The sequence below is a fragment of the Thalassophryne amazonica genome, chromosome 17, assembly GCF_902500255.1.
Source record: "Thalassophryne amazonica chromosome 17, fThaAma1.1, whole genome shotgun sequence".
NCBI lineage: Eukaryota > Metazoa > Chordata > Actinopteri > Batrachoidiformes > Batrachoididae > Thalassophryne > Thalassophryne amazonica.
In genome coordinates, this window is record NC_047119.1 from 67122524 (window position 1) to 67134801 (window position 12278).

At 42.0% G+C, this 12278-nt stretch overlaps 1 protein-coding gene across 2 annotated transcripts in view; it reads right to left on the reverse strand.

Annotated features, from left to right (window-relative positions):
• Nucleotides 1-5138: 5138 nt before the first annotated feature.
• Nucleotides 5139-12278, reverse strand: part of slc25a25b (solute carrier family 25 member 25b) — an 85089-nt gene continuing 77949 nt past the window's right edge. For both annotated transcript variants that reach the window (XM_034191622.1, XM_034191623.1), the window contains 3 exons: nucleotides 11871-12038; nucleotides 11630-11780; nucleotides 5139-5828 (listed from right to left, as the gene is read on the reverse strand). In XM_034191622.1, the coding sequence (XP_034047513.1) occupies nucleotides 5644-5828; nucleotides 11630-11780; nucleotides 11871-12038 (504 nt within the window). In that variant the 3' untranslated portion in view covers nucleotides 5139-5643. The remainder of the gene's footprint in view (nucleotides 5829-11629; nucleotides 11781-11870; nucleotides 12039-12278) is intronic.

A 12278-nucleotide genomic window follows, 5' to 3' on the forward strand; every position in this document is an offset into this window, starting at 1 on the left:
ATCAGTGACACCTCAGTGTGTAGCTTCCTGCTGTTGTGGCTTCACAGATCACAGATCAGATGGGACATGGAGGAAACCCCTCCATTTCCCAGTCACCTTCTCAAGTCTTTGACTTTGTCTTTCTAAGTCAGTGTGACTTAGATCTCATTTAAATATATGTGCAGTAAGTAGGCAGTTCTCAAAAACTCAGTGGAGGAAGAAGAACAATGCCGGTGAGGGAAGCCACCAAGACAACTCTGCAGGCGTTAAAGGTTTCTGTGACTGTGATCAGAGAACCTGAGCATCATACAGCGTACTGCATCACTGTGAAGCTGAGTGGCGAGTGTTTTAAACATGACCAAAACAGTGGTGATTGCCAGTGACTCTGTGGCATTGTGTGACGTGTTTGTGGCAGATAGTGGCAAGTTGGGTGGCGAGTGCTACATGCACCTCTAAACACCACACAGGTCTTCTGTGTGAGGGGAGCTTCAATTTCCTGAACATTCTTCTCTGTACGACTCCACTGTGAAGCTGTGCAACTGGTGATACGACAAAAAAATATAAATACACTACATAGTTTCTCCCAACACAATCACAAAAGCCTATAGTGCCTTCAAAGTAGGGTCTCTTCAAAGTAATGGTCGTCTTGGTGGCTTCCCTCACTCCTCTCCTTGCGCAGCCATTCAGTTTTTGGCAGACAGATTTACTGTACAGGACAGTGTTTGTATTTCTGAAGAACTGATGTAAATAAAGTCCAAGACATAATCAGTGACTTGGAAATGTTCACGTCTCCATCTACAGACTTGTCTAAAGAAAACTGGCTGTAAAAGTGATAACGTGTTCGAGTGGAGGCAAAATTACAGAACCTGTGCCACTGGCCAAATACTTCTGGACCCGACTACTTTGTACAGCACGACTTCTTTAAAGAAGTTTTTATTATTCCAATCTCAATGCATCTGCACTTATGGACGGACGCTCTCCACCAAGAGAGCCGCCGTCCATCATTGACTGTATTTGAGAATAAAGTCGCGACTTTCGCTGCAGAAGCAGATTCATCAAATCAAACCAGATACGAGGTCACGTGACCGGGTCGTCGCTGAAACTTTCTTATCTTTGTTTTCGGAGGTGCTCACGGTCACAAGTGTATCACATTTACAGAACGCCATTTTCACAAAGACGACTTTCATCAAACACAATGAAACACTGAGAAACAGGAAAAAAATTATAAAATCACTAAGGACAAAAATAGTGCTTTGGATTTTTTTGTAAACACAAACTAACAACCAGTTTCACCCAGAAAGATGCAACAAAAATCAAAGAGCCACTCGAATATTAAACTGAAGAAGCAGGTCACAGGTTTTAAAATAAATAAACACATTACAGCAATAAACAGGAATTAAAGCTGAGCACCTGAAAGTGCATTCACAGTTCCACAGACTCCGCCTCTTTTAGTGTGACGGTGCACGTCAGTACCAGACCCGGACCCCCCCTCCGCCAGAGTGGTTGTGTGCATGTGCACGTGCACAGAACCATGTTAGTGCATGTTATTGTCCTGTAACTTTATATAAAATCAAAACGTTGTGTGCATGTATAAAATAATTAACCAATTTAAAAAGAAAATCATCTCCCACGCAAAATAAAAACTGATATTACTTTCTCTTGGTTTCCTTCTAAAGACAGCTGACGTTTCGGGCGTTAATCACGTTATTGCGTGTATACACATAACAGATCTGGTACTGACGCTGCATTTAGAGACACGAAAGGCGCTCACGGGTGCCTGTGACCACGTGACCTAGCCGGCAGTCGTACGGAGTGTTAGCGCCGCCCACACATCCTGTCACATGACTCATTTATTAAAACTGTTCAAGAATGCAAAATATCTCAGTAACATGTTCCTCTGTGATCCACATTCTAAAATTCTCAGCAGCGATAAATCCATGTCGGCTCCTCCGTGCTTATGGTTCAGCACCGTGGGCGCTCCAACACGCCCACGTGTGGCGAGCATCATGTGTAAACAAAAATAAAAACAGATAACGTGTAGCTCGTGTGCAGTGTTTAGCAGCGCAAAACATCCCATTTAACTGTCTCTGTTCTGCTCAATCTGATTAGATTTTTCCAAACCCAGTGTGAATTTTTAATGGTTGTTGTGGAAAAGTAGTTTTGTTGTGGCCGTTATTCAGCGCGCATGTTTTCGGACGGAAACAGTAAAAATCTGTGACATTTCTCTGCTCACAGCTCTTATGGTGCCACACAACAGCCAGAAAAACTTGTCACTGCCCCTACAGGTTGTAAAGTTCATTACACTCTGCAGTAACTGACGGATCTAATGTACCGATACCAGCGTCGCTAACCAAACGGTCCCCCCTGCCTTCACTGTGCATGCGCCATTAGCTGCAGTTCACAGATTATCACGTCGTTTCTGTTTAAAACTGCACTCCAGTCATCATCTATTTCATCTACCTCCGACCACAAACGAACAAACAGCCTGCTCAATGTGACGCGCAGCCCATCAGAAAGTGGGGTGACAGACGCACAGAGCGGATAATTACATCAAAACAGCTGTTCTGACTTACCAGAAAGTCTCCACTCCTTTAAAGAACACCTTTTCTTTTTGTATCATGTTTTTCCCTCTGTTTTAAACAGTCCACAAACTGTCTCCGTGTGTTTACTCTGAAGTCATGTTTAATCTCAAGAGATTTTGCGAGATTTCCTGTCTGACCTGGGAATGTTCATGTGTGAAATCTGTTCGTTTGTGGAGTGTTTACGTCACCGTGTGGCTGAACACCGCACACTGTATGACCAAACCTGTTAGATTTATGATTTTTTATCTCCACGTGTGTGGTCTTTCAGGTTTGGGAAACCTACAGATAATTTTAAAATCTCGCCGTGTGAACCAGGCATTAGACGAGCTGCTCTGGTCCGAAATGACACATGCGCAGTGGAGGCAGGGTGGACCAATTTTTAAAGGCAGACCGTTCAGTCGACGACACCGGTGCTACTCTTGGAGCGTTAACGTTAGCAACAGTTTTTCCTGGTGCTACAAAAGGAAATGAGAAGTTAAGGGCAACGCATTTATCTCAAATATTATGATTCGACTGTTGTTAATAACTGCAATTAGATTTATTTTATTAAAAAAAACACTACGGACAGACAGACTTATATTAGGACGTTTGACATTTATGTCCCAGTTCAGCTTCCATTCCTCAGTAAACAGCTGTCTTGGTAACTTTAGCCTTAGTTGTATATAGTTTTAGTTGGTGTTTTTTTGTTTGTTTGTTTTTAATATTTTTTTTCCCTTTAAATCAGAGCTTCTTCGAAGCATCAAGTGCAGTGTGTGTACGAAACTGAACTTTCATTCATGGAGTGTCCAAAATGCAAATCCTCATCCTCTGGATGTTGATGCTGTGTTCAGTAACATGTTGGCCTGATGGTATTTCTAAAGTCTCTCATTGTCAGTCCGTAGGGTCTCTCGTTCATACACTATAGGCTCACATTGTCAGTCCGTAGGGTCTCTCGTTCTCACACTATAGGCTAACATTGTCAGTCCGTAGGGTCTCTCGTTCTCACACTATAGGCTCACATTGTCAGTCCGTAGGGTTTCTCATTCTCACACTATAGGCTCACATTGTCAGTCCGTAGGGCTTTCTCGTTCTCACACTATAGGCTCACAGTGTCAGTCTGTAGGGGTTCTTGTTCTCACACTATAGGCTCACAGTGTCGGTCCGTAGGGTCTCTCGTTCTCACACTATAGGCTCACATTGTCAGTCCGTAGGGTCTCTCGTTCTCACACTATAGGCTCACACTGTCAGTCCGTAGGGTCTCTCGTTCTCACACTATAGGCTCACACTGTCAGTCCGTAGGGTCTCTCGTTCTCACACTATAGGCTCACACTGTCAGTCCGTAGGGTCTCTCGTTCTCACACTATAGGCTCACACTGTCAGTCCGTAGGGTCTCTCGTTCTCACACTATAGGCTCACATTGTCAGTCCGTAGGGTTTCTTGTTCTCACACTATAGGCTCACAGTGTCGGTCCGTAGGCTCAAACTGTCAGGCTGCATGCTCTCATTGTCAGCCCCAGTCTTTAACGATTTCCTCCATTTTTGCATTTTGTCTGACATTATTTTCTCAGATGATCACACAAAAATCATTGCTTAAGGTGACCTGAGCAAACACAAAATACATACTTTGAATTGTTTTATTTAACAAATGTAAAAACTAACCCAAAACACCTGTCAGCCACATATAAAAGAAATCACTCCCTTTTTAACTTCCGTTAGCACCACCTTTAGCCGTCATTACTTCAACTACAGGCTTCTGATCATTTGGTTTCACGTCACTGTGGTGGAATTCTGGAACATTCATTCTGGCAGAACATCATTACTATGGATTGTTTTTAAGCATCTCAAATGGTTTTAGATCAAGACTTTGACGCAGTCTTCTTTAGGTGGACTCTCTCTTTATTGTCTTGTGGTGGTGGACTTGAACTTCTGTTAAATTGATGGTTCTTTAGAATTTTCTCACAGGTTCATGATTCCATTAGTTTTGGTGAGTTGCTGTAATTCATCCTCTCATCATTAGAATACAGCGTTTGACATACCTTTTTTAGGAATGCTTTTAAAGTCAGCTACAGCAGAATGCGTTTTCCCCCAGTGTTTCACTCTCCCATGATGCGTTTATGTCTTGGTGGACTCGTGGCTGACGTCATCTGTGGTTAACTGATACCTACAGTTCCTTCGATATTCTGTTGGAATGTTTTGGTGGCACTGGTGTGTTCCTGATGGAAATCCTGTAGGCCATTCACTCCTTGGATGACTCAAGAGCAATCCAATTTTTCTCCTTTTGGTGATTATTGACTCTCACTGTGATCCAATGAAGATCCAGAACATATTCCAATACTTAATCCATCTCTTTTTGTATTTCCTTTGAAGGTGGTATAGTCATTTCCCTCAAGGCTTTTAGCCTGGTTAATGTTTATATTTAAGTCATGTTCAGTCACATGGCAGAGCTGCAATCACGGGTGGACGTGTTTAATATGACATAATTATCAATTTAACTGGGTTAGTTCTTCACTCCAGCTGGTGTCGGAAAACTTGTTACCTTCAGTGAGTGAAACTATCATTTAAAAGCTGTATCTTGTGTTTACTCAGGTTGACTTTTTTTATTAAATGTTTACAAAAAATGTGGGAAATATGTCATGAAACACAAAAGCTTTTCACAGCATTACCTGTAGATCTTTGGAATATTTGCATCTCCCAGCAGGGATTCATGGAAAATGTATGATTGCATTTCTTCAGCAGTCCAATGAAGGATTCCTGATTCATCGACGTACAGCTGCTGCCACAAATCTAACATTCTTCAAGTGATTCAACACTAAACGCGTCATCAGGACCCAAAAATCAGCATGTAGAACTAAACATGGAGTTCTGAACCAGTGCTGAATACCAAAGCCTACAATTTAAATAAAACTGTATTTCAAATAACACCAGAATATAGCTTTCCTCAGATATATCTTCACTCCCACGCTTTGACATCCTTCAAACTTTCAGATCATCAACATTTGGTTTACCTCCAAAACCCAGTTGCTTGTTTCTTAGAAGCCAACACTGGTCTCCAGAATGCTTCAGAAAATGACCTTTAGATCTTCTTCTCTTGTTCCCCATCGTCCTCACTTTGACTGGACCCCGAGGGTGATCTTCAGGTGTTCATAAACTACGTAGCTGATGCTGACGGATGGAATGACCTTCATAAAATTAGGCGCCAGGCCTCGATAGAGTCCCATCGCACCTTCAGTCCTGACTATGTGCCTGAACAGGCCCATCATGGTCATCTGAGGGCCTCCTTCCTGGGTAGCTGAAGAACATAATGAGAATACAGACTCATCAAAAACAATGCACCAAGATGTGTGGCTTTCTGGAGGATGATAATCACCCATTTTATGATAAAATGGTAAAATCTTTGAAAATGAATCACCACGTATATGAATATCATCCTCTTTCAGCCACCAGGAGGCTCCACTTTTGAAATATTAGTCAAAATAACACTTTCATGAGGAGATGCAGTTTTTAAACTACCAACCAAATTCAAATGAGCACAAAGCTGTAGGTATTTGGGCAGTGGTGATTTTTGTACACCACCACAACAGGCTCGAACTAATGAAGAAACAAGAGTCATCAGGAGATGACCTATGCCCCCCGTCCCCAACCTCTTTCTCTTTACACTTTCTGTATTCAAATATTTCTCTACACTTTTTTCCCCCAGCAGCAGTCCCCTGTTTACCATGCCAACAATTTATAAAATGTGCTATCAAATACATTAATAATGGTATTAGTAATGAATGCGTTTTATTTATTTATTTATTTATTTATTTTTTTTTTTTACAAACAGCTACAGCTGTAATTTGTTAGCCAAGACGATTGAGGCAGCAATGTGTGTCAATTACCATATGATTCAAATAAATAATTAATTTGTGTACATAATTTTGGCTATAGTAGGATGCATACAGATGCTGCATTTACAGTGTATCCGGAAAGTTTTCACAGCGCTTCACTTTTTCTACATTTTGTTATGTGACAGACTTATTCCAAAATGGATGGAATTAATTTTTTCCATGCAAAATTCTAAAACAATACCCCATAATGACAATGTGAAAAGAGTTTTTTTTTTCCTTTTTAGATTTTTGCAAATTTATTAAAAATAGAAAAAACTAAGAAACCACATGTACATGTGTGTTCACAGCCTTTGCCATGAAGCTCAAAACTGAGCTCAGGTGCATCCTGTTTCCACTGATCATCCTTGAGATGTTTCTACACCTGAGGTAAATTCAGTTGAGTGGACATGATTTGGAAAGACACACACCTGTCTACATATAAGGTCCCACAGTTGACAGTGCATGTCAGAGCACAAACCAAGCATGAAGTCAAAGGAACTGTCTGTAGACATCCGAGACAGGATTGTCTCGAGGCACAAATCTGGGAAACATTTCTGCTGCTTTGAAGGTCTCAAAGAGCACAGTGACCTCCATCATTTGTAAATGGAAGAAGTTCAAATCAAATCAAATCAATTTTATTTATATAGCACCAAATCACAACAAACAGTTGCACCAAGGCACTTTATTTTGTAAGGCAAAAGCCATACAATAATTACAGAAAAACCCCAACGGTCAAAACAACCCCCTGTGAGCAAGCACTTGGCGACAGTGGGAAGGAAAAACTCCCTTTTAACAGGAAGAAACCTCCAGCAGAACCAGGCTCAGGGAGGGGCAGTCTTCTGCTGGGACTGGTTGGGGCTGAGGGGAGAGAATCAGGAAAAAGACATGAAGTTCAGATCCACCACGACTCTTCCTAGAGCTGGCAGCACATCTAAACTGAGTGATCGGGCGAGAAGGGCTTTAGTCAGGGAGGTGACCAAGAACCCGATCATCAGTGTGTCAAAGCTCCAGCATTCCTCTGTGGAGAGAGGAGAACCTTCCAGAAGGACAACCACCTCTGCAACAATCCACCAATCAGGCCTGTATGGTAGACTGGCCAGACGGAAGCCACTCCTTAGTAAAAGGCACATGGCAGCCCACCTGGAGTTTGCCAAAGGGCACCTGAAGGACTCTCAGACCATGAGAAACAAAATTCTTTGGGCTGACGAGACAAAGATTGAACTCTTTGGCGTGAATGCCAGGCGTCATGTTAGGAAAAACCATCCCTACAGTGAAGCATGGTGGTGGCAGCATCATGATGTGGGGATGTTTTTCAGTGGCAGGAACTAGGAGACTAGTCAGGATTGAGGGAAAGATGAATGTACAAAGACATCCTGGATGAAAACCTGCTCCAGAGCGCTCTTGACCTCAGACTGGGGCGACAGTCCATCTTTCAGCAGACAACCCATAGGGGCTTCCGCCATGGGTTCTATGACGGGGAAGAAGAATATGGTTTCTTCATTCAAATGAGCTGTAATTTTGCATCACATTTCAAAAAATAAACCTACATTATAATGCTTGCATTTCAGTAGAAGCTAAATTTTGTCAGTTTTGTGAAGTTTGAAAGGCTGTACAGCTTTAAATTTATCATATCTTGTATGCCATAGTGAGTTTTGTCCTCTGGAAACTATTATTATGACTAAGTATATACACTCAACAAAAATATAAACGCAACACTTTTGGTTTTGCTCCCATTTTGTATGAGATGAACTCAAAGATCTAAAACTTTTTCCACATACACAATATCACCATTTCCCTCAAATATTGTTCACAAACCAGTCTAAATCTGTTATAGTGAGCACTTCTCCTTTGCTGAGATAATCCATCCCACCTCACAGGTGTGCCATATCAAGATGCTGATTAGACACCATGATTAGTGCACAGGTGTGCCTTAGACTGCCCACAATAAAAGGCCACTCTGAAAGGTGCAGTTTTGTTTTATTGGGGGGGATACCAGTCAGTATCTGGTGTGACCACCATTTGCCTCATGCAGTGCAACACATCTCCTTTGCATAGAGTTGATCAGGTTGTCAGTTGTGGCCTGTGGAATGTTGGTCCACTCCTCTTCAATGGCTGTGCGAAGTTGCTGGATATTGGCAGGAACTGGTACACGCTGTCGTATACGCCGGTCCAGAGCATCCCAAACATGCTCAATGGGTGACATGTCCGGTGAGTATGCCGGCCATGCAAGAACTGGGACATTTTCAGCTTCCAAGAATTGTGTACAGATCCTTGCAACATGGGGCCGTGCATTATCCTGCTGCAACATGAGGTGATGTTCTTGGATGTATGGCACAACAATGGACCTCAGGATCTCGTCACGGTATCTCTGTGCATTCAAAATGCCATCAATAAAATGCACCTGTGTTCTTCGTCCATAATAGACGCCTGCCCATACCATAACCCCACCGCCACCATGGGCCACTCGATCCACAACATTGACATCAGAAAACCACTCACCCACACGACGCCACACACGCTGTCTGCCATCTGCCCTGAACAGTGTGAACCGGGATTCATCCGTGAAGAGAACACCTCTCCAACGTGGCAAACGCCAGCGAATGTGAGCATTTGCCCACTCAAGTCTGTTACGACGACGAACTGGAGTCAGGTCGAGACCCCGATGAGGACGACGAGCATGCAGATGAGCTTCCCTGAGACGGTTTCTGACAGTTTGTGCAGAAATTCTTTGGTTATGCAAACCGATTGTTTCAGCAGCTGTGCGAGTGGCTGATCTCAGATGATCTTGGAGGTGAACATGCTGGATGTGGAGGTCCTGGGCTGGTGTGGTTACACTTGGTCTGTGGTTGTGAGGCTGGTTGGATGTACTGCCAAATTTTCTGAAACGCCTTTGGAGACGGCTTATGGTAGAGAAATGAACATTCAATACACGAGCAACAGCTCTGGTTGACATTCCTGCTGTCAGCATGCCAATTGCACGCTCCCTCAAATCTTGCGACATCTGTGGCATTGTGCTGTGTGATAAAACTGCACCTTTCAGAGTGGCCTTTTATTGTGGGCAGTCTAAGGCACACCTGTGCACTAATCATGGTGTCTAATCAGCATCTTGATATGGCACACCTGTGAGGTGGGATGGATTATCTCAGCAAAGGAGAAGTGCTCACTATAACAGATTTAGACTGGTTTGTGAACAATATTTGAGGGAAATGGTGATATTGTGTATGTGGAAAAAGTTTTAGATCTTTGAGTTCATCTCATACAAAATGGGAGCAAAACCAAAAGTGTTGCATTTATATTTTTGTTGAGTGTAACTTGTGTTGTTGTTGTAATCCTGTCTTTCTACATCTAGAAAAATAAATATTTTAAAGTAGGTAAAAAAAAAACCCCCCAGAAAGATTTATTATTATTATTATTATTATTACTGTGTATTTGTACAAATCCACCCCCAGATTTGCATAACTGGCTTCTAAATAATGAATGTCGCTTGTTTACGATCTGCTATAATCTGCACTCTGGTAGAGCAGGTAGCTTCATAGAGAAGGAGCTTGCCTGACAATCTGTAGACCCGGGTTTGAATCCTGCTACTTGTCTGTGTCCTTGGACAAGACAGTTTGGGCCCGATTTACTCAGATCCCAGGTAATCCAGACATCTGCGTATTGTCCCACACAGACGTCATTATGTGTGTCTGTGTGTTGTCCACCTGTCACGCATAGAAACATTTATTCCTACAGAAGAAAACACAAAGTAAAGTTAAATATGCCATTGTTTACAATGAATAATTTTGAAGCATTTTGTATTCTGTCAGTGAAGAGAGGAAGTGCAGTAAAAATAGTGAGCAAATGTTGCTTATATTTGAATTTACATCTCCATAATGTCTGGTTTCGCTTCCTGAGTGACATACACAGATTTAGCCCAACATACTGTACATGTTCGAGGGCCACGTGTCCACTCGTCTTTTATGTGTTCCCTACTATCAAGACGCGGCCTATCGAACAGAACAGTTTACTTGTTTATATTAGACAGTTGATTTATACCAACTCTGCTGTAATTTTTCATGGTTTTATCATTTACTTTATCAGTTATTGCATGTTTTACTTGAATTTGGTGCTTTAAATTGTTCTTATGAATGCAAAATTTTGTTTGATCACTGACAATTTTTGTCTACTTGAAAGTCGTATATAAATAATAATTGTTATTATTATCATTATTATTACAGTCCCTTTTTAGAGGTCATAAGTGATTGGACAAACTATATATCAGGATTATTGTTTATATAAATGATCACTTTTACAGCCAGTTTTCTTTTGACAAATCTGGGGATGGAGACATGAACATTTTCAAATCACCGAATATGTCTTGGACTACATTTCCACCAATCATCAAAACATAGAAATGGTACGGTGCTGTAAAACAAATCAGTTCTCAAACCTGAGAGACTGTGCTAGAAGTTGACTAGTGAGGGAAGCCATCAACCCACCCAGACAACTCTGAAGTAGTTATATGATTCTGTAGATGTAATTGGAGAAACTTTGCACAGTACAACTTTTATTTTTTTTGCACAACCAGTTATATAGCTTCATGGTGGAGTCAATCAGAGAACAATTTTTAAACGGGAAAGTAAATCAAGGTTTGAATCGCCTAAGTGCCCTCTGGCAAACTGTAGCTGAAATTTCACATCTTAAAAATAATAATGCTTACTTTTTTTTTTTTGCACCACGATAAAGCTGTGCAGCCCGATTGTAGAGTGAACAGCTGAACCGTTGTGACTGAAAGCAACAGGTGCATCTGTAGACTGGCAGGGACCAGTACGGACGTCATAGCACATATACCGCCAAATCACAACCTACATCACTCCAATGCACTACGCACGAGTAAGGTCACACCCTACCTATCCCCAAGGCAACCACATTAGTAACAGTGGTAACAAAAAACTCCATCAGGTGTTTTTTTGATTACAGGAAGAAACCACAAACAGACCAGACTCAGTGGAGTGACCATCTGCTTCAGCCACACTAACAATAACAGGAGAAAACAAAAAAAAGCAGAACTGAGAAATGTCCAACATGTAAAGACAGAAACATTGCAGCTAAGCATCCATATACACTTAGGGACGAGTGGATGTAATAACATGAATGACTGCAGGTCAGTCTACTAACTAGATGAATAATGGTTCAGGTATCCACAGTGCTCTAAATCCTATGCTAGACTTTCACCGTAGCGTACCTTGCGCCTGCATTCGAGTCCTGACCAGGGCTAGCGGATAGCTGGCAAGCTGGCCGCACGTGCTGGAAGTTGTCCCACAAGCCAGAAGCACAAACACTCCTGGATTTGCACTGTCTGTGGCAAACCGCTGCAGCCACGAATTCTTCAGAGTCTGATATAAGAGAAGAGAGCAAGTCAGACCAAGATCAAATCAAATTAAAAACAAAAACAAAAACTCAAGTACAAGATAATAACAGCACACCTCATAGACAGCCAAGTCAATGCCAGCATAGGGGATGATGCCCAGCATGTTGGGAACATAGCCCTTGTAAAACGCAGTCACACCCTCCTTCCTGAGGATATGTTTGGCACAATCCATGATGCCCGAGTACTGGCCGGTCTTCCTCAGAGCTAATCGTGTCTTCAGGACCTGAGGCAGAACAACACAGGTGACGTGTGTGATATAATTACCATTCATTTACGAGTCACAGGAACACTTTAGTGTTAAATAGATATTAATTTTGCATGCGTCTTCCTTTCTGAGATGCTTGTTATGACCCTCAATTATACACTCACTTACACTGAGTCTGTTACTCAGCAGGTGACGTCACTACTCATCCTAGTTAGAGGTCATAGTACAATTTAACGTGCAAGCTTTGACATTTAAACA